At 35.2% G+C, this 21,513-nt stretch overlaps 1 protein-coding gene across 2 annotated transcripts; it reads left to right on the plus strand.

The window, feature by feature from the left end:
* Positions 1-15,207: 15,207 nt before the first annotated feature.
* Positions 15,208-20,941, plus strand: LOC116208690 (auxin response factor 3-like). 2 transcript variants are annotated; one of them, XM_031542234.1, is made up of 10 exons: positions 15,208-15,803; positions 16,437-16,496; positions 16,859-17,041; positions 17,634-17,718; positions 17,806-17,896; positions 17,990-18,154; positions 18,589-18,708; positions 18,962-19,058; positions 19,321-19,480; positions 19,568-20,941. In XM_031542234.1, the coding sequence occupies exons 1-10, from the start codon at positions 15,459-15,461 to the stop codon at positions 20,350-20,352; spliced, it is 2,091 nt and encodes a 696-aa protein (XP_031398094.1). In that variant the 5' UTR covers positions 15,208-15,458; the 3' UTR covers positions 20,353-20,941. The 2 variants fall into 2 exon arrangements, with proteins under 2 accessions (XP_031398094.1, XP_031398095.1); XM_031542235.1 differs by having other exon boundaries at positions 15,209-15,803; positions 18,962-19,037.
* The last annotated feature ends 572 nt before the right edge of the window (positions 20,942-21,513 follow it).

Consider the following 21,513-nt stretch of genomic DNA (forward strand, 5'->3'; position numbering starts at 1 on the left):
CAAGTCTTGACTCCTCAACGATGCTCGCTGGTCTGAATCGGTTAAGGAAGCTTGGTAATTTGATTTGATAGTCTGTCTGATTTGTTTGGAATGATTATTGCTAGTTTTAACCGATCAAGATTACCTCGCTCAATTTGTTTGACTATCTAGAAATTGGGCTGTTTCAAAATTTGTAAATTGAGTTGGTTTAGTGGTCTGATCTGCGTCGGGTACTAGTCAAAGACTTCTCTTGGTTCTACTATTCTATTTCTACAACAGTAGCAGTCTTTATATGGATTGCGCTATGCTCTACTTTCCAATTTAACCGAGTCCATGTATAGTTTTGTCTCAAGAGGTTGAGAATGATTACAGCAACTAGAATGATTTCTACAATTGTATCTATGTCCATCTGATATATTTCAGTCACACGTATTTTCCTTTACAGTGATTTAGGTGGATTTGTTGTATTTTATGTCTTTGTAATGTGCTATCTTGGACAATTTCCCTTGTATTTGTTTATGTCATCAATGAACATTCATTGATTTGTCAAAAAAAAAACCAATTACAATTTCGAAATTACTTTTGCCTCTTAAAAGACCACAAAAATCCTAAAACTTATCTCAAATTTCGTACAATAATTTTTCGTAAACTTAGGCTAATACGGAGGGTTAATAATAATAATAATAACTGATATGCTTATTCAACATGCATTGCATTTTTATTGATCCTTGATATATTACACGAATTTATTACGACGACATGCAGTCAAGAATTGCAGAATATAAATACAAAATTTTCAAAATAATCTTTTGTGACGTCCACATGTATTGAGAAAACAGTTAATAGTTGAAGAAGAAAGACGGACTTCTCCTAATTGAGCAATTGGATGATATGATGAGTCCAAGAAAACCGTCCCAAGGCATGAGATGAACATGAAAAAAACAAAGTGAATTAAATAGAAAATTATTTGAAACTATAGGATGAATATAATAAACCCATAAGAAAATGATTAAAATATAAAAGTAAGTACATTTATTGTGCTAAATGTATAATTTTCTTGATTAGATATAGTCCGAGTTTTTTCTTTTTGTTATGCTTCACAAAGTATTCAAAATTAATTAAACCTCATTGATCCATTATTCAAATTCGAATTGGATCAACACACTAAGTAATAAAACTCTTATATTAATGATTTATTCTATTTTCCATGGTTCAAATTCAAAATTATACTTTAAAAAAATTATAGATGAAATTATTTGAATCAACTCGGATTGATTATATATTACGAGTTTTTTGAAGTACGTAACGATTTTTCTTGAACAAGAATAATGGACCGGTCGCCTTGTGGGGTAGAGATCAGGATCAGTATGAATGATCGAGTGCGTCTTGCTGGCAGCAAAATCGACTGCACCAATCGGACCATTAATGTCTCCTCCGTCGGGCCCTGTCAGACACGTGGACGGCTGAGATGCTAAAAGAGGCGCGTGGAGATGACTGACGTGACTGAAGTACGATGAAAGAGAGAGAGAGCGAGAAGGCGGGCGACTCGCGTAAAAGCCGAGGGTTCTCTGCTGCCACCTCCGACCTCATTCATAGTGTCAGGCTATTGCCTTCCCCCACGCGACTCCCTTAGTCGTACTAACCACTCGCTCTTGACCGTTTGGAATTGAATTTAATCCAAGTTTAGCCTTTATTTGTTTGTTCATTTAATTAATGTTGAATTTTGATTCGTTCGGGCCGTAGGATCAGACCCATGACCCATGGAAGCAGGTGTCTGTCTCTTTGTCCACTGGTGAACACATCTTTTTGAAAAATCATAATACGTGTTGATGGCCTCTAACAATGTCTGAACTGATGGATAGTCAAATTTATAATTAGGTAAACAATTCACGGAATGTGTCACGCGGTAGACTAACTTGACTAGCCGGCCTTGAAGGTTGTCTTAATTTGTTGTTGATTGCATTTCAGTGAAAACTTTGAAACGGCACGTTTGCTTTTGTTTGTGTTTTCTTAATTGATCTATAGAAGCTTCGATCCTTGCTTCTATGTAACTATAAATTACTTGTAAATACATGACCACTGTCAGACGTGGAAAACCTTATGACTATTATATAGCTCGTAAATTTAGATATGATGCGATATCAAGACAAGGATATTACAGAGAGTGGAGCAGATTTAGATCTTGTCCGATCGAGGTTTGTGTCTAAATACATGGAATATGTTTTGACACAGAAAATTAACTTGTAATCATGGTCAGTTCGTATGACCAATTTAAATTTATAACTAGGCATGTTACCAAACATGTTTTTACTGTATAACATGACACACATTTAGTTTCTTTAGCACATTGTATATTTGCAAATGGATATTCTAACTTGAATAACAATGGTAAATATGTGTTCAATCGGGTTAAGATCGATTGGGGCATTCATGTTGATACATCCGAGCCCTTATTTCTCCAAAATAGCCAAATTGAACCGCAGTAGTAGTACTACTCACTTTTGGTATGTACCAGGCCGGCCCCGGCTTACATTCAAAATCATCTTTGCCATGGTTTATGTCAAGTGCATGGTCTATATATATGTGTGTGTGAATGAATTTTGGTAAAAACACAAGATTCCTCCAAGCACAATACATATACACAATATTTCGTTTTATATTTGCCATGCACCCATCCCAACAAGATGAACTGGGCATTCTCGAAAAGGAATGGAACTCCCAATTTGATTGTCGAGCTCGTGAGTGAGGTGATGGCAAACGACACTCTCTCTTTGGATCAAACGACAAAAGACATGACCAATTCCTAAAGAAAGCAGATGTCTATATATGCATGACATAGAGAGAGAGAGAGAGAGAGAGAGAGAGAGTCACGTAATGTTGAATTTGACCATCATTTGAAGCTTCTGAGGACTGTACCTTCATTGGGTCAGAACTCTGGTTTTCTTCTTTTACATTACTCCCTAGCTATTCCCTAACCCTAGAAAAATTTAAAAAAGAAAATACTTTTTCCAATTAATTTTTTGCATGCATAAAGAGAAATTTTTTGTTTTTTTTTTTCAATTGGTCCAATAATTTCCTCCTTACAGTGACCACTGACCCCATATGAGGAATTGGTCTTTTTAGGGTTTGGAAATGGAATGGGTTCCATGTTGGGGCTCTTTTGCATTTTGAGGAATGAAACTAATGAGGCCAAAACCACAATGGTTCTTTTCCTTGCCACATCAAGAAAAATATATAAAGAAAGCCAACCCCAAATAAAAACAAAGAAGAATTGCCCCTAAAGTGAACTTTGTCTCCAAATCAAGAAAAAATTGGAGCTTAGGATTCTCTTTTGGAGGCTGTATATATATATATAACTCATAATAGATTTTCCCATTGGTTGGCTTTGTATATATAACATTGAAATTTTCTCCTCTTTCTTTTTATTTTTTCAGCTGATAAACCGCGGATGCATGGACAAGGTTAAGAACGTTTTCCTAGTCAAGCAGTTGCTTTTTTATTTTCATAAATAGATGGAAGACAGAATAATCCGCCATATCAATAAATAGATAATATATCACATCGTACTTTAATAAAATTAATCTTTTAAATCAGGACATTGTGCTCACATTAATAAATTTTCATATAGAATAAAATTAGTACATCTTACGAATTAGCTCATTGGTCCATGGATGAGTTCTTTTATTAGTGAGAATGCCATGCAATGTCCTATTGAACAACCACCTTAATAGGGTTCTTTTTTCATTTATATTTTCGGCCTTTCCTTTTATGGATTACTGTGCTACGAGGGCCCTTTCATATAAGTACAAGGCCAAATTGACTAAACATGGAAAAATATGAATTTTTTTTTCTGAAGAAATTTGAAATAACATAAATTTGCTTCCAACAAAGAAGATGGTATAATTGGAGGCGTGGTTCAAAAAGGTGGGGTCGAATGAATTTTGGCCATTAACTGTCATGAGGCAAATTTAGTAGTAATCAGCTGTGGGATGTGAACAAATCAAGAAATCGAGATCGAAACATCAAAATAGACATAAGAGATTTCGACTCTGATGATTATTAAATCGAAAATTTTCACCTCATAAATGATTTTTTTGGGGGACAACAAATTACTGTTTTTCGCACACTTTTACTGTTTCCCTTGCCTTAATTTTCGGCAAGGCACACTTGATCACCTTTTTACTAATGATGATTACTGCGGAAAAAGACAAAAAAGAAGAACGGAATTATCACTTATTAGCTCCCTTTTCTTATAAGAATCAATTAGGGTTAAAACTTGTAGGTCCTTTCCATAATGATTACCAATGAATAGTTTTTTTTTATAAGATTACCAATGAATAATTAGTCAAAACAGTACAAGTCCTTAAAAACTAAAGTTACTCTGATGGCGTCTCAGCTTGTCGCTTTATTATTATGGCTTCTTTAAATGGAGAGATTTGTAAAAAAAATTGGAAGATATAATTCGAAGAGACAATATTATGTTTTTAATATTTTTTCATATGATATGAGAAAATACCAATAAAATTTATAGTAAATGAAGAAATGAGCTTATAAGCACATGAGTAATATTGAACCATGATATTTTCGATTTTTTTTGTTAGTATGAATCATGAATTTGTCTAATTCACAAATATTATCGGCTCTTTCATGCCATGTTTTTGTGTAAATGAATATTTAATATTTTTTTTATAATTTAAACAAGAGTTCTTTTTTATATAAAAGGAGTTTCACTTGACGAGTCTCCACAACTTACATGAACACCTTGTTAGCCCACACTGTTAAATATGAAGTACATATGTGCGCGGGTGTCCTAATAAGAAATACTCTCTTGCATAATTTCATGGTAATTCGATTTGATCTTTGCTAAAAGAATTTTTCGTATTTGATGCTTGCTAAAAGAATTGCATTATTCAACTATCAGACTAACATTATCCAGTGTAATCAATGAAGAATTTTTTTTTTCACTCAAGGATGATATATAGAAGAATTAATTTTTGTTTGGTAGAAAAATAATTCCCAATCTGAATTACGTAATATGAAGAAATCACATTATTCTTCCGAATTCTCGTCATCCATTTCAATCCAAATCCTTCCATCAAATCGTGGTAAAAGATAGAAAATCCCATCCACCATTTAATAGTTCAGTTGAAAGTTCCTTCCATATAAAGAAATTCGTCCTCCCCAAATAAATTTGCAATTAAAATTAGAATCTATCATTATTCCCACTTTACAAATTGGCCCCATTCCCCCAACTCCTTTTGGGTTAATTTCAACAAGACGCAGAGAGAACATTAATTAGGTTTGATGAGTGATGATGCAGCCTCCCATGAATCTAAGGGGTTAACTTTCTGAGTACTTTCTCTTAGGACAATCTATCACCCAATTAGTAAATATTAAATTCATCAATTGGCGAGGGAATAATTGTGTCTAAGCCCTGACAACATGCGACAAATCTAACCAATTGGGTGTAGCATCAAACAAGGGAGAGATCATTATGTATGCACCTTCCACGGACAGATATCACAAAAGATTTTCTTTTATTAGATTAACTTTTATTCAAATAAAATTGCTTATAATTAATTCCTCTTTTATGTAATAAATTAGTGGATAATCCGTGCATTGATGGGCCGGTGAGTTTTTTGAATATCATGGAAGAAAATTGAACAATATTTGCACATTAGGGAAAATTATACAGTTAATACAAAACCATTTATCAAAGTAACAGTTTGATAATTGGTGAACAAAAATGAAGGATTATTTATTATAAAAAAAAAGCGAAGGATTGATGTGAAAGTGAAGTTCAAGACTAACTGGACCAGATATGACTAAATTGATTATCCTTAGGTCTTTTCTTGTAATTATCACATTCGTAGGTTATTCATCGAGTCATACCTTCAAGAATTGTTGGAAACAAAAGGAAGTTCATCATAATTCTATATTTTTAAAAAATTAAATAATTTCACCGCCCGAGATCTCTCTTCTCTCTACAAGAGCTTCCTAAATGCTTCTATTTTATTACTTATATATAATAAATTAGCTATTTGTTGATTCAAATAAAGTGTCTCTGTGTGTTCGTTAATGCTGGAGAAATTAGGTTACAAAATAAGTTGGATGAATAGTTACGACATTGGTTTATGGATAGAATTGTAATAGTTCAAAGCATGATCATTGGCAAAACATTATAATATCACAAGCATTATAGAATTTATCAAAATTGCTTTATTTTACCCAAAGTGCACGTGAGGTTTGCACAATCATTTCATGTTTAAAAATGCAGCAAAAGTGAGGTTTGCTTTCTTCTTTTTTAATTGAAAAATAAATTGCCATTTCAACTTCTTTAATTTATTTAATTAATTGAGCTAATTACTTCTTTTGATTTCAAACAGAGAGATGAGACGTGATATGTAATTTCAGTAATATTCGAACATATTGAGGCCAAAAACATCGACATCATGGATAGGTCCGCATTAATAAATAACGTGAATGTGATGTTTTTTAGCAGTTTCTTGTAAAGTTATATTGGGGAAAGAAAGCTCACATGTACTACCACCACCAATTAATGAATTTCATGCCAAATTGGTAATTTTCATTTTCATTGGGAGAAAAAATAGAAGTATAAAAATTAAAAAAGGGAATAATTAATAAAGAAAAAAAAATGAGAAAATAGAAAAATGGGCAGGAAATGGAAAGCCCTGCTGAGCCTGATATGAACATGCAGGCAGGGATTTTTAGAATATAACATGTTCATGGTTCCTTAACATGGTAAGTTTCAAATAAAGACAGGGATGCAAAGAGATGGGGAAAGCTAAAAGAAGATTTAATAATGTGGGCACGTCATGTCTTGATGGACTTTGGCCTCTTCAAATATATCGTGAAAAGTTACACTACAGATAAATATCTCTTATTAATATTACCATCATAGACTTTCGAAATACTGTATAATGCACGCAATCAGTCTACTTGTTCCAACTCGCTCGGAGAATAGGTAGACCGTGGTACTTCGATACCCTAAATAGCAAGGTCGATAGCCCTTGACATGATATACAGTACCATGGTTAGATGCTCATAACAACAATGGTTAAGAAGAACTCTAAAAAACATGCTACGGATTAATTACGTGTTTATAAATGAAAATCTTTCCGATCACGTCACTTTTCTCTGGTGTGTATTACCTGGCGAGTTTTGCACTTACTAATTTGCAATAGTTTCTCATTTGATAAGTAAATTTACGCGAATATAGTAAAGATAATGAATTTGGGTTCAACCTAGAACCAGTATTATAAAAATATATATATATCATACGATTTAAAAAAATGATTCCAATTCTAATTTTATTAATTAACTTATATGAGTGTTAACTAATTATGATGTTGGCCGCACTTAAATTAGCCGATGCAGGTTAGAATTTTGGGGGTAAAAGGGCTCAAATCTAAGGAGATGGAGATCGACCAATAATCACACCAATCTTTAGTGCGGTGGACAATTCTGACTCGAAAGGGTTAAAACATAGGTAGAAAAGGGCAAAAATAATTAGATGCAGGCCCACGCTATCCCTGGCGCGTGCCTTAATGTCCCAATCTATATTTTACTTGATACAAACCCCGTAATATCCTAAAGTTCAAAGAATTTTTTTTCACTTGGCCACATTATTGATGCAATTTGCTTAGCGCCCTTTTTTTTTTGGGTAAAAGCACTAAATTCTTGGCTTTTAAATACAAAATAACATAAAAACTGAATAATAGAACCGTTTATTATGCATCAAAAGATTTTGGAATCTACGAGTTTACATATATTCATTAGCCATAAATGATTTTGATCATCAATTGGTATCGATAATATCTAGCTCGCTAGATACTCCCATCTTAGTACGTATATATTTACTTCAAATGATGACTTGGATAGCTACATTCATAAATTTGTTCCCTATAGTCAGACTCATTTGCAATTAATTGATTCCATTTTAACACTTCATGCGGTGGATGTATAATTAATTAGCTAGCTTGACCGTTGTATCAAGACAACATTATATTAGGACCACTTCATGTATATATGTATATATATATATATATATATATAATAACATGAATCATCTTTGATATGCCTTTCCAGCAAAATGTCACAAGGAAGACGTACGCAGATATACGTACGGGAAGATCTTATTGCTCCTAAGAGATGTACTAGCTAGGAGGTCGTGACACCACCTCACTTTAACCCAACCCAAAGCATCAATGCCATTAATTTCTTGGCTATGTTTGGTCATGTACTACTCATGTGACCCTGCAAGCAAAAGACCTTGGAAAAATATCCCTCACATGTTTGGAAATTATGGGTGTTGTAAATTAATATTCTGAAATGCTCCGATGTTCGTAACTAACATGAAAATTTTAAGCAAAAAAGATCCATATTACGATAGCAATAACCTTTAACATTCAATCTATCAAAAATGCGAGAGCAATATTTTTCACAATTTTCCTAAAAAAAAATCCATCTTGAGCCCCTAATTGTATTACGGGTATTCATGAATTCTCTCTTCTTTTCTACATAAGGATAGTCTATTTAGCTTATATATTGCATCTTTTTATTTCAATTCCGGATAATTTTGTCGCTTAATTAGTTAATTGAGTTATATGATCCAATGGAATCATACGGAAGGTTCTTAATTATCCTACTTCTATCTCCTCCCTCTACGAAGACTACGAGAAATGATTTTGGACATCGATCTTTCACCCAAATTGTAAGATATAGAACTATCTGTTTGATTCGGGACACACGAAGAGGAGGCACAAGGCATCGAAGCCGAACGGTGGAGCGTGAGAGATGACGCGCCTCCGTGAAGCGCGTGGGACAGGGAAGGGAGCTGATCAGGTGTGTCTTATCTGAAGGGCAAGGATAGGATAAGAGGGGCGGACTTAAAAACGGAAGGAGAAGGCCAAACGGACAATAAATGGTAACCCGTTTTGTTCGGGGTTCCTTAAGAACAGGGCGCTCTCTCTCTCTCTCGTACAGTCTCAGGGCTATTTCAGTAATAGGGTATAGGGGAAGCAGGATAGGATAGGGAACTGACTGGTAGTCTGAGGACTCTTACTCGGGGCGTGTCTGGATCATTTGGCAATTGATGAGGGCCTCTTGATGACAAAGACCTCATCCCTCCTCCTCCTCCCTTCAATTTAATTCAATCCACCTTTCATGTCCATTTGCCCACCTCCTTCCAATTCCCTTCATCGATTATTGATGAATAAATTTAGTGTACCACCAAGAGCAGTGATTTAGTAGTTAACAAGCTTACTCTCATGTGATTTGATAACTTTAAGGTTTCAAATTCAAATACCTTATAGTATATTGTTAAAAATAATTCCAAATTTCAGTATAGGACAATATATTTTAATGCATGGACTTCCACAATTTCTTTCGTCCCTTTTATGTAGACCAATCGCTTTTTCTTGTTCACCTTTTAATATTAATAACCGAATTGAAGGGTGTCATGTTGAGAACAATTTCGAACATAACCTAAAACAATACTACCATTTTGTCGATAAGGTAAAAGTATTTTTACCTCCAAAAACAACATCTTTATTCTTAGTCAATAATAATATATCCTATTTAGTGAGTTAATATATATACTCATCGTAATAGATCCAATGCACTTCGAAAGGTTAGAATGTGTTTGGTTTTTGAGTTGAGTTGAGTTGTGTTTTGGTTTTAATTGGTTTGTAATGATTATATTATTGAATTATGAGAAAAAGTGTGAAAAAATAATGAATAATTGAGAGAAAGTAATGATTAAATAATAATTATGTTATTGAATTGTGAAAAAAGTAATGAATAGTTAAAATAATTTAATATTAAAAATTGAATTGAATGGTTAAAAAAATTTTAAAAAATAAAAAAAGAAATGATTATGTTGTTGAATTGAAGATAAGTGAAGTTGAACTGAGTAGAGTTGAAAATTTGTTAAAAATTAAACACAGAGGGTTAGAACTGCTAAAAAATCTAGATAACAGAAAAAAAAAACCAAAATTAATATGAAAATTCAAAAACATAGTTTGGTTTCGGACCTTTCGGTTCGCTTTTTCCAACAATATGCAGTTTAAGTTTCAATTTTCAAGATGGAAAGCTGGAAAAATCCATTGAACTAAACAAATTTTTTTAGTCCCCTAAACCCAACCACAACTTTTTCTAATTAACTATAACTTGTAAAACAAAAAAAATTAAAATTAAATAAACTGTAAATCCTTTTAATTCTTTTTCGTTTCTCCTTTTCAAGCTTCAAGCATTACTTAAACAAGAGAGCATTATAATTATACAAAAAAAAAATACAAAGAGCATTTCGCTCCTATCAGGTCTCATTCCGCGTATATGACCCATATGAAAATGAAGTTCCATATTGGGTTATTCGATTAATCGAATAAAAAGTATTGAAGTTCATGCTTTAGTTTTATTTTTATAAAAGTTGGATATGGACATGATTTCCAGTTTTCAAAAAGTCAATTTTATAATTTGGTTTCGGCTAAAGCTGAAAATCGAACCAAACCAGAGCCGAGCACTCCTCGGTGGGGTTTGGTCTTCCTGGAGGTCCCCATTTGAGGATAGGATACCCTGTTATATAAAGATCTTTTTGCTTATATATACATCATGTATAAAGGCAACGAGTAATATGTAAGAACAAAAGCGAAACAATGTTAAGATCAGTCACCAATTCTATCAAATCTTGATCACATAAATTTATATTTTCTTTTGCTGATTGACGGTGAAAAAATAAAAACTCTATCAATAAGAAGAGAGTTTAGACATCTATCCAATCCAATAGCGAAATAATTGATTAATTAAAAATAATGATTTTTGGATGAATAAAAGATAATTATTATGTTAATTTTATTATGATAATCATATGAGACAGTATATAATTAATAATTATCTGCAATTGTCATTGCTTTCATCCTAAGACTCCAAGACAAGTCGAGGGTCTGCAAATCTAAGTCAAAAACTCGTGTGCTTGCAATAATATTGTTGTCGAGAAAGCAAAAGGATAGACACAATCATTAGATTCAGACAAGGTTGAAAAAGAAAATCTCATCGCTCTAATTAAGAGGGGTTAAAAAAAAAAAGGAAATGATGAGAAAGACCTCGTAGGATTGATACACTCTCGTCTGGAATTTTTTTTTTGGGATAAGTCACTCTCATCTCTCGTCTCGAATAAATTTTCAAATCGATTCTTATTAATAAGATTTTTAATTTATTTGTTTTTATGATTTTTTATTCCTTTTTAGACTCATATGAGTAACAAAAGAAATAATAATGTTCACTGACAAAAACAAAAGAAATAATAATAATAATAATAATAATAATAATAATACGACGAAAAGCCAATAAGAGTGCTGAGAAAATTTAATTTAAGAGAAGGAGTATAGAGATATAAAGAAGGATAAAATTAGGCCAAAACTATAGAAGATAACTTTGTTAATAGGCAAATCGTGGAATTACATAAACCAATTCCCAAATTGGAAAAGAAGTAACTTAAAAATATATGTATAAATCCAAATTAAGTCACAAATGTCTCAGATGGTAACTACCTAATTTACCAAATGATACTTTACTTTGCAAATAATTTATTTCCTAAAAAATATCAAATCCACATCTCCAATACTCCCCACAAGATGAATATATAGAGTGCCACAAAATGTTCGATGTGGAAAGAAAGTTCAAGATCATAACTTCTTGGTTTGATTGATCAAGCAATTATTTCGTTGGGCTTCACCACGATAAATGAAAGGAGATTTTTTTTCTTTTAATCCTAGAAGAAGCTATCCTTTTTTTCCCCATTTAACGAAGGCAAAACATGTGACCATGCACATACATAAGAAAATAAAAATGTCGACTTTCAATTGATAATTGCAGTGGACTCGTCCCAATCAACCTGCACTAATACCATGAACAAATTTACTAGCAGAAGAAGCATCAGATATAGAGAAGGATAAACATGGTTGGCCAGGCCAAAACCATACAAAGAGGAAAACTTTATTGATGGGCAAATGAATAAATTATATAAAGCAATTCCCTACTAAGAGGCTTACTAAGCCACTCGATTAATAGGAAACGAGGTAACACAAATATATCTAAATAAATCCAAATCAAATCATAAATATTAAATATACTTAAGGTATACTCCTAAACCTTATGCGATAAGAATTCTACATTCGTTTAATAAGGGCCTTCCAAGTATGCTTTTTAAGCATTTTCCTAGTTCCTAGCATGTGATTGACTGTACTTTTGAATTTTTGGTATTAATGAATTTCTTTTTATATGATATTAATTCTTTCAATATAGATTAATAATAAAAAAATGCAAAGCAATACAATGTGCATAAAATAATCCATTAACTTAATCGAAGTGTATATAGAGTGAGTTTCATAAACGAAATATTATTTATATACATATCATTGAACTCATATTTAAAATTTGAAGAGTAAATTCTATATAAGAGTTTTATTAAAAAGCAAAAGACATTACAAATAATAACACTAAATAATAATAATGAGTAGGGATGGATCGAGAAGACTGAGAGGGCAGCCAGTTCCCTTAAAATTATAATGTCTTAAGGAAATTTATATATGATTCTTCAAATTTGATGAAATTCCTTGAATTCGTCCTCTAATTCGATATATCTATATATATATATATTATTCACCCCTTCGTTAGTTTGAATCTTGCATCCATCCCATCAATAAGAACTTAGTTATGTGGCAAATAATACTAAGTAATAACAATGAGATGGTAATTACGTGGAAACTCGATGGTATTTCAAATTTTAGATTGGGGGTTCAAGAACCTCCTTAAAAACTCAGAAGATTTGGGAGCAAAGAAAGAGGAAAGGCCTTCTGTTTGTTACCGAACCCGCTCGTCATAATAGTACTTAATTGCAAGCTCCGAATGCAAGCTGCGAATGGGAGTTGTTCTTCTAAACTTTATTGGAGTCGCGATAACAAACCTAAGCATTAGTTTATAGGTTGCTATTATTCACATTCAACGATAGGATTGATGCCCCATGTAATTACTTCTTAGGGGACTTGCTATGTTGGTTGGTCCTGGACTCTTTTTACTTAGAAAAAAAAAACTAAATAAGAAATTCAATAAAGTGGGGAATATTTTCATTATTCATCGGGCTAAAAGGTGAAGAAAAGAGAATTCCTTTTACAATGCGGAGCGAACGGAGAAGGGGACAGAATAGACATCCCGCGGAAATACAGGGATTGCCGTACAGAAGCGGCACCCCTCCTTTTCCAGTAATTTATCTTGTTTATTTATTTATCATTGGTTTTATTATTATATTTTTACAAAATTCCCCCAAATTTCTTTTTCTTTTTTTTTTTCCTTATTGTTTTACTGGAAAAATTAGCAATTGACAGCATATACAAAAACAGAAAAAGCTGCATCATCAATAAAAAATAAAATAATCCCCACTCACTCTGTCAAAAGTATTGAAAAGAATAAAAAAAGAAAAAGGAGTTTCACTTCAGTTCAGATTGTTTCTCTCGTATAATGTTGAGGTCACATCCAATTAAAAATAATTAATTCTTATGAATAACATTATTAAATAATTTAATATAAGTAATTCTTGTTGACAATAAATAATCATATAAATAAAATATGTCAATTTCGCTTTTTTGTTTCCTCTTTTTATTTTTTTATTTTTTATTCCATGTTATTCTCTCTCTCCACTGTCACACATCACACACACATAGAGACACAACCCCCCATAGCCAAGCAATTGCAGCAGCTGCTGCTGTTGCAGGAGCAGTGCTGCACCTCTGCCAAGAGCCCTGGAAAAAAAATCTAAATAATTAAATTAATTAATAATAAAGTATAACAATTTTCAGTTATTATTAAATAAATGAGAATGAAGAACAGTCCACCACTTTATGCACCCCCAATAGAAAAGAGATAACTCCATGAACGAGTTGAAGCTATTATAATACTCATCCCCAAAAATCCCCCTCCATTATTGAAATTCGAAACTTCCCTTTATTTACTTATTTTGTTATTCTACATTATATATTATTTAGCACTTGTCAAGAAATATATATTACATAATTTAGCAAAAAATTGATTTAATTAATTAATTTATTAGATTATGAAAGAGCTGATATGTATGGGATGAAGAAAAATAAAGGCTTATCTCTCGGACGATGATGATTGATTGCTTTCCTTTCCCCTTTTATTTTCTCTCTGATCTTAGGTTTTTTTTTAAAGAAAATCATTGAATATGTTATTTTTATAATTTTGAGAGCTCGAATATTAAATATTATTTTTTTCCTAATAAATGTATTTTTCGAAATTTAAATTTATGTTTTCTTTCTTATAGGAATTAGTACTGCTTACCGTTCAATCAATGCTTTATTGATCAATTCTTAGGTTTTCAGATAGAGTTAATTATTGTGTCTCGTCTTTGCCCGAAAAGAATTAATCCTAATGTGACCGCTCACCTTCACCTTTCCCTGAAAGTTACTGTGATTTGATACGGCAACCGGAAGCTCATTCACACGTGAATCCGTTCGATAATTTCTTATTCACGATCACGACTGTAAAACAGTTAGTCTAATATCTTATAGCTAATAATATAACCAACGCTATATTATACGAGATCATCCCTATCTTTTGCACGATCAAATATATATCCTATCGGGTTAGGAGATAAATCTCATGCATAGTTACATCATGCGATTTGGTCCGTCTGCAGAACTGAAAATGATCTCGGCCGTTCAGAGACAGTTTCTTGAGCTCCTGCAATTTCATTCGTGACGGACAGAAGAATTTGTTTTCAACTTCCATGCGCTCTTTCTTTCTGGACTGCAAGACAAGATTGCGCATGTTCGAAGCACAGTGACTTGTCTCTCAATGCTTGCGTGGTTTTATATGATACATGTTGGAAGATGAAATTTGATCGGTAACCATGACAAACATGAAAAATAAAAAAAAAGAAGCAATTTTGACGGTGGCTGCTTTTATTTTTATTTTTGTTGAATAAAAGGTTAAATCGAGTTATTAACCCGCTGTAACTATCATCAACTAAAAAAACATAATCGACACGCTGCGTCTGCAATACAGTGTTTCCTTTTATTAGTTTCATTTTCACACCATGAATGAACTCAATCCCCAAACAATTTTGTTTTGCAGACAAAAAAAAAATCTAGCGAGAGGGAAAAAGAGAGAAGGCTAGAGAGAGAAGCAAGAAGAGGAGAGAGAGAGAGAGAGAGAGAGAGAGAGAGAGAGAGGGGAGAGCTCTTTCTTTCTCCTTTTTCTTCAGGGCCTTCACTCCTCTGCTTTTTGGGGCAATGCCAAAACCTCTCCGAAAGCTCCATTCCTCTCTCCCCCACCATTCTCTCTTTGTTGCAGACAATGCACTCATCTTCCTCACTCCCTCACCTCTGCCTATACCCTTCTTCTTCTTCATTATCTGCCCAATAGGCTCTGATTCCTAAGCCATGGCGGGCTTGATTGACCTCAACACTGTCGACGACGACGAGGCCCCGCCCACTTCCGCCCCCTTATCTTCCCCCTCCACCTCCTCCTCCGCCCTAAGCGCCTCCAACTCCAACGCCTCCTCCTCCTCCTCTGCCGTCGCCGCTGCCCCGCCTACCGCCGCTCCCTACCCGGTGTGCCTCGAGCTCTGGCAGGCCTGCGCGGGTCCCCTGATTTCCCTGCCGCGGAAAGGCAGCGGCGTCGCGTACTTCCCCCAGGGCCAGCTCGAGCAGAGCTCCGACCTCCCCGTCCCCGCCTGCCGCCTCCCTCCACACGTCTTCTGCCGCGTCGTCGACGTCAAGCTCTATGTAAGGGCATCCCCCGCCCCGTGCTCCATTAATATATACACACAATATATTTGTATGTATGTATGTATTGTCATTGATGGGTTGGGTTGGTCTTGTGGTGTGAAATGCATTCATTGACTGGAGATGGGAATGGCTGGGAGGAGAATTAAACTAAAAGGGTGAATTCTTGTTTTCGGTGAAGCAAAAAGGGACATGCTTTGCAGAAAACCATATATAGAAAATTTCATAATCTCTTGGCAACGGACACTGCTCTCAAGAAAATGTCTAGTATTTAATTTAATTATTGTTCCCACCCCAATTTTCCCAATGCACTTTGCCTAATTGAATAAAGAATCATGTCTTCTTTTCACGGAACAAGTCATTAATCAGTAGATGGGAGTCTTAAGAATCATGACTCCCCCCCCCCCCAAAAAAAATACTGTCTATTTTTTTGTTATCCTTGTGATAATGTTCTGAATAAATGAGGGAACAACATATGATGTGCTGTTGGGAACTACATATGCATTCTTGAAATTGATGATTATGTTTTTCTTCTTTTTCACCACATGGGCTGTTTGGTATATTCTGTGCTGTTGGGAAGCCTCTGTTTTACTTGAATTCTATGCTTATGTTCGGTTACGTTTTGGGTTACAGGCAGATGCGACCTCCTCCGATGATGCTTATGCTCAGGTTGCACTGCTTCCTGAGCACGAGGTACGGTGTTCTCTAATCTGATGCTAGTTTGAGAATCAAGACCTCGTATCTTGAAAGTTGAATTGGGCTCTTCTAGTTAGGCAAAATAAATTTTACGATTTAAATATTTTTTTTATCAGTGGGCTGCAGATCATCTTCAAGGGTACAATTTTCTGGTGATGTTTCTCCTTAAAAATAAAAATTAAAAACTTAAAAAAAAAAAATAGGCGGCATTTGCTGAAGTCATACGAATCAGTTGAAAATGAGTAAAGATACATGATGGTCTCTTTGACTATTCTAACCATTAATGCAGTTGTTCTTTAGTTTTTCCATTTTGAGTGGAAGGTATTGATTTAGTATGATTTTGTTTTCTTTTGGGATAGCAAAATGAGCAGAAACAGCGACAAAGGGACTTGGAAGCAGAAGCTGAGGAGGATGAGACTGAACCTGCTGGGAAGTCTACCACTCCCCACATGTTCTGCAAGACCCTCACTGCTTCCGACACGAGCACTCATGGTGGATTCTCTGTCCCTCGGCGGGCTGCTGAGGACTGCTTCCCTCCCCTGGTAGTTAAAATCCATATTTTGTAGTCGTTCTCGCTTTTCCCATTTTTTGGTAGTTTATTTTTTCTTTGGCATAAATGGTGATTTTAGACACTTTTTAAATAGATCTGGAGAATAACCGAGGTACATATTGACATTTTTTAATATATTACATTAGGAACATATGGAGGAAAGATATTATGCCTAGATCAGAGATTTTATAAAGATAATTGAAGGACAGAGATGGCGGTTACATCTCCATTTGGATAATGTACTGCCCAAACTTCATAGAAATCAATCTCTGTTTTTCTCTTCTGGAGGACAGTTCTTATTTTATAATCTAACTTGAAAATATGAATCTACATTCCTTCTCTTTCAATATTTTTGAGAAAAACAGAGGCAATTTTTTTATGCTTTAATCAAGGGTCATATCTTCTGAACTACAATTTGACAATTGATTGCTCTACTTTTTTTTTTTTGCACAAATACAAACCAAGTAGAGTTTTCTTTTCCTTTTCTAAATTTAGTATGTCGTGAAGCACTTTGGTATGCGCAGCATATTTGCCCTGTGAAATATTCTTCCATGATTGGAAGTTTCGATACTTGGAACCTGCAGGACTACAGCCAACAGAGGCCATCACAAGAGCTCGTAGCAAAAGATCTACATAGCTTGGAATGGAAGTTTAGACATATATATAGGGGTACTACAGACACTAAATCTGCTATGCCTCATTTGGAATAATTAATTTTCCTTATCAGTCATTTGCATTCTTTTCTTTTTTCAACAGGTCAGCCACGGAGGCATTTGCTCACTACAGGATGGAGTGCATTCGTGAACAAGAAGAAGCTTGTATCTGGAGATGCCGTGCTTTTCCTCAGGTGTTACACTAAGACCAAAATCGTGATTTGAAAATTTTGTCGACCTTGTTTTTTACCCTTATATTCTTCTAAACTATGTCTTGATTCTTGCAGGGGTGAAGATGGCGAATTAAGACTGGGAATCAGGAGAGCTGCTCAAGTTAAAGGTTCTGCTACTCACCCATCTCTCCGAATCCAACACCTGAATCAGAGTGCTCTTATGGAAATCCCAAAGGCTCTTTCAGTTGGAGGCGTCTTCAATGTCTACTATGATCCAAGGTTCTTGATTCATGACTTGCTCCTACCGAACCGCTTTTTCTAGAAATATTGGAAAACTAGAGTATGTCACTGTTAAGAAACCTGACTGTTAAAATATATCTTTGAATTCGTGTGTACTGTTTTTACTGGAATGACTAATGGTGCACTAATTATTATTTACACAAACCTGGGAAGAATATCCAAAGTCACTTTAGGCTCTTTTTTTTAAAATTTAAATATTACAAGAATTCTTGAATACGAAGTGTAGATGTTTTATGCTGCTCCTGTGACCATGCCATTTGAGCTGATTACTGTTATAATTGGATATCTTCAATCTTCAACTCCAATGCTGCAGCTTATATTGTACTCTTACAGCGTCCATTTGATGGAACTTTCGTTCTTTCCTAGTTACTTCTATCTTCTTTCTAGATAAACATGTGGAACATATTGTGCAGATCAACCACTTCTCAGTTTATAACACCTTACCGCAAGTTCTTCAAGAGCCTCGATTGCTCTTTTACCCCTGGGATGAGGTTCAAAATGCGTTTTGAAGGAGAGGATGCATCCGGGCAGAGGTAGACTTTTGAGATCAATATTCACTTGCTTCCTTTATCTGATCAATATAAAGGGAATGTAGTACAAAGTAGTGGAATTTATTGGGAATTGCCGAATAAAGTGGGCAGGTTTGTGGAGGGATTTCCTTTCGTTCCGAAACCATTCTGTCCCAACTAATATAATCTAATATATGCAAACCTTTTGTATTTTTTGGTATCAGGGATAAATGTAATTATGTAACTATAAACTGATATAAGGTCGTATTTGGGCCAGGTACTCGGGATTTATTACTGGCGTCAGCGATATTGATCCCATTAGATGGCCCGGTTCAAAATGGAGGTGTTTAACAGTACGTTATGAGTTTGGAATGGTGCTCTTTTTCTTCCCCTTTTAGCATTGCGTCTGTCACTGCACATGATTTTCGATATAGAGAACATTCTTTCTTGGTTTTGAAGAACATTTATTTTCTTTTCCATTTTCTTGTGAAAAGATATTGTCTTCGTCGCCTAATCTTCTTTGATTTTTATAGCAAAACCAAATTTTATCATCTTTTGAATTTATATTGATCATCTTGATTTGTGTTTCTCTTTTCAAGAAAAGGAAACTGGAAAATTTTTATATCATATTTGCAGGTTAGGTGGGACAATATGGATGCCATTCGATGCAACAGGATTTGTCCATGGGAAATTGAGTCATGCAGTTCGGTACCTGCTGCAAATGGCTTTAAGTTGCCTGGCTCTAAGCGGACCCGGTTCGGGATACCTCCAGTCGGTCCAGAATATCCAGTTCCAAGTAGAGGATCTCCCTAATCTTTAATTCTAGGCTAGAACTTCCTCATTCTGCTGTGGTTTTTCATGATGGGCCAATTTTTCCCTGCAGATGGATTTGGAGCACCAGACTTTGGGGAATCTTATAGGTTCCAAAAGGTCTTGCAAGGTCAAGAAAACTCGGGTTTTGATGCTGCCGCTTGTAATGGTATGGAATCTCAGAACCGTCCTCTCTCTGAACTGAGAAGGAACTTATTGGGTTCGAATGGTTCTGAAGCCATAGGCACAGCTTATAACTGCACAGGCTTTGGTGAATCTTTCCGATTCCATAAGGTCTTGCAAGGTCAAGAAACATTCCCAAGACAGTCGTACGGGCAATCCATCTATGATAATGAGGTCCGCGCGAACAGAAGATTTGGGTCCTTTGATACTGTTCAAGCAGTGAGCTCGTGGAACGAGTGGCCTGGGTCAACCTTCATGATGGGCCCTAACTCTCATGTCGGCCCACAAGCATTACCTGCCCAGGCTTCTTCGCTATCTTCAGTGTTAACATTCCCCAATGCAATGACAAACTTCAAAATGCTCCCTTGTCTTCATGAAGCGAGTAAGGGACTTAGAGTCGGGAATGAAGGTCTGAAAGGCGATTCTTTACTTTGGGATGGAAAGCTTGGGATTCCTGATGATTGCAATCATTCACGGCCTCTGCCCCCTTCTCATCATAAAGGGAATCGGGATGTAGCTCCTTTCAAAAGAGGGTGTCGGCTATTCGGCTTCTCGTTAATGGAAGGTGAGAAGTTTTCCGAAAAAGAAGCTGACTTGGGCCCACCGCCGCTTAATCCAGATGCTTCAATTTGCTCACAGTTATCAACTAAAGAGTTCGTGACCTCCATTTTGTAAGAGCAGCACTGTTCGTACTTCCGGTTGTAATCTGTGGAAGGTGTGATGGACTTGTGTGGTTATGACTTTTAACTTAGCTGGGGCCTCCATAAGTTTCGGGCTTTAGCATTTACACGTGAGTTGAAAGGTATGGCTTTGGCTTGGAAGTTCTCTTAGTCATAGGAGTTTAGGCCCATGGGGTTCCTTGCAGCCGTTGTAATCTGTTGATACTCAGAGATTTCCCTGGCAAAGTATCTGGGAAAAGCGACGTAGAACATTCTTAGATTGGAGAGATAATTGGTACCTGAGGTCGTCGAAGATTGTTTAGTTTACAAATGATCTTCTTTCTTATTATCAGTAACTTAGTATCGAGAATTTTATTCCAAGGAAGGAAAGACTCATAAGATGCTTGTCCGATGTCCCTCAGGTGCCGACGGCGAGATGGGATGCAATGGAGTGTATTTGATGTATTTTTCGTTTAGGAGGTAGTAATTGGTAGTTTATTTTTGGAGAAGTTTCTAACCTTTTTATGTGTTCCTTCTTTTTATCTAATCTGGAAATTTATGAGACAAACAATATGTATTGTGCTATTGTATGTTTTCGCGACTCACCACAAAAACTTCCTTTAGCTGCAATTCGACATATTCTGTAATTGTTAATACTTTAGGTCTGAATTTGGTCGGCGGATTACCTTGGCATGAATCAGGTCCTGGACATTGTCGTATAAAATACTACAATTGGGTTGGTACTACTGAATACGCGTTGAGCTCGGATTCTGATGAACAACTGACTCCGGGTTTCATTTTGCCATTTCCATATAATCATCTGTCTGTTAATCTAAGATTGCTCTGAAGCAAAAGGCCTTAGGGGAGGAAGGACGCCAAATTGAAGGCTAAGGTACCTAATATGGCATCTTTAGGAAGCGTAAGGCCAACTTAGTTTTCATCTCGATGGAAGTGAATGCGTCGGGAATTTGAGGTGGATCTAAAAAAATGTACCTCCACATTAGAGCAATAAATCATTTGGCTGCCTCTTGGATTATAAGGATGAATTTTCTCGTTGCCTCTACAGGACAAATAGGTCACAGGTGGAGTGGGGCAAGGGTCATATTGTTCGGATCATATTGCGAAGGCGATGCAAACTGGTAATGCTTCGCCGCATAATCCTTAACTAGTCGTGAAC

Source organism: Punica granatum, chromosome 5 (genome assembly GCF_007655135.1).
Source record: "Punica granatum isolate Tunisia-2019 chromosome 5, ASM765513v2, whole genome shotgun sequence".
NCBI lineage: Eukaryota > Viridiplantae > Streptophyta > Magnoliopsida > Myrtales > Lythraceae > Punica > Punica granatum.

What these genes read in the sequence shown, in the direction of transcription:
- LOC116208690 (XM_031542234.1), top strand. Translation starts at nt 15,459, where the DNA reads ATGGCGGGCTTGATTGACCTCAACACTGTCGACGACGACGAGGCCCCG. An exon ending in GTTTAGACATATATATAGGG is followed by an intron (nt 17,719 to 17,805) that starts GTACTACAGACA and finishes TTTTTTCAACAG; the next exon opens with GTCAGCCACGGAGGCATTTG. An exon ending in GAGGATGCATCCGGGCAGAG is followed by an intron (nt 18,709 to 18,961) that starts GTAGACTTTTGA and finishes TATTTGGGCCAG; the next exon opens with GTACTCGGGATTTATTACTG.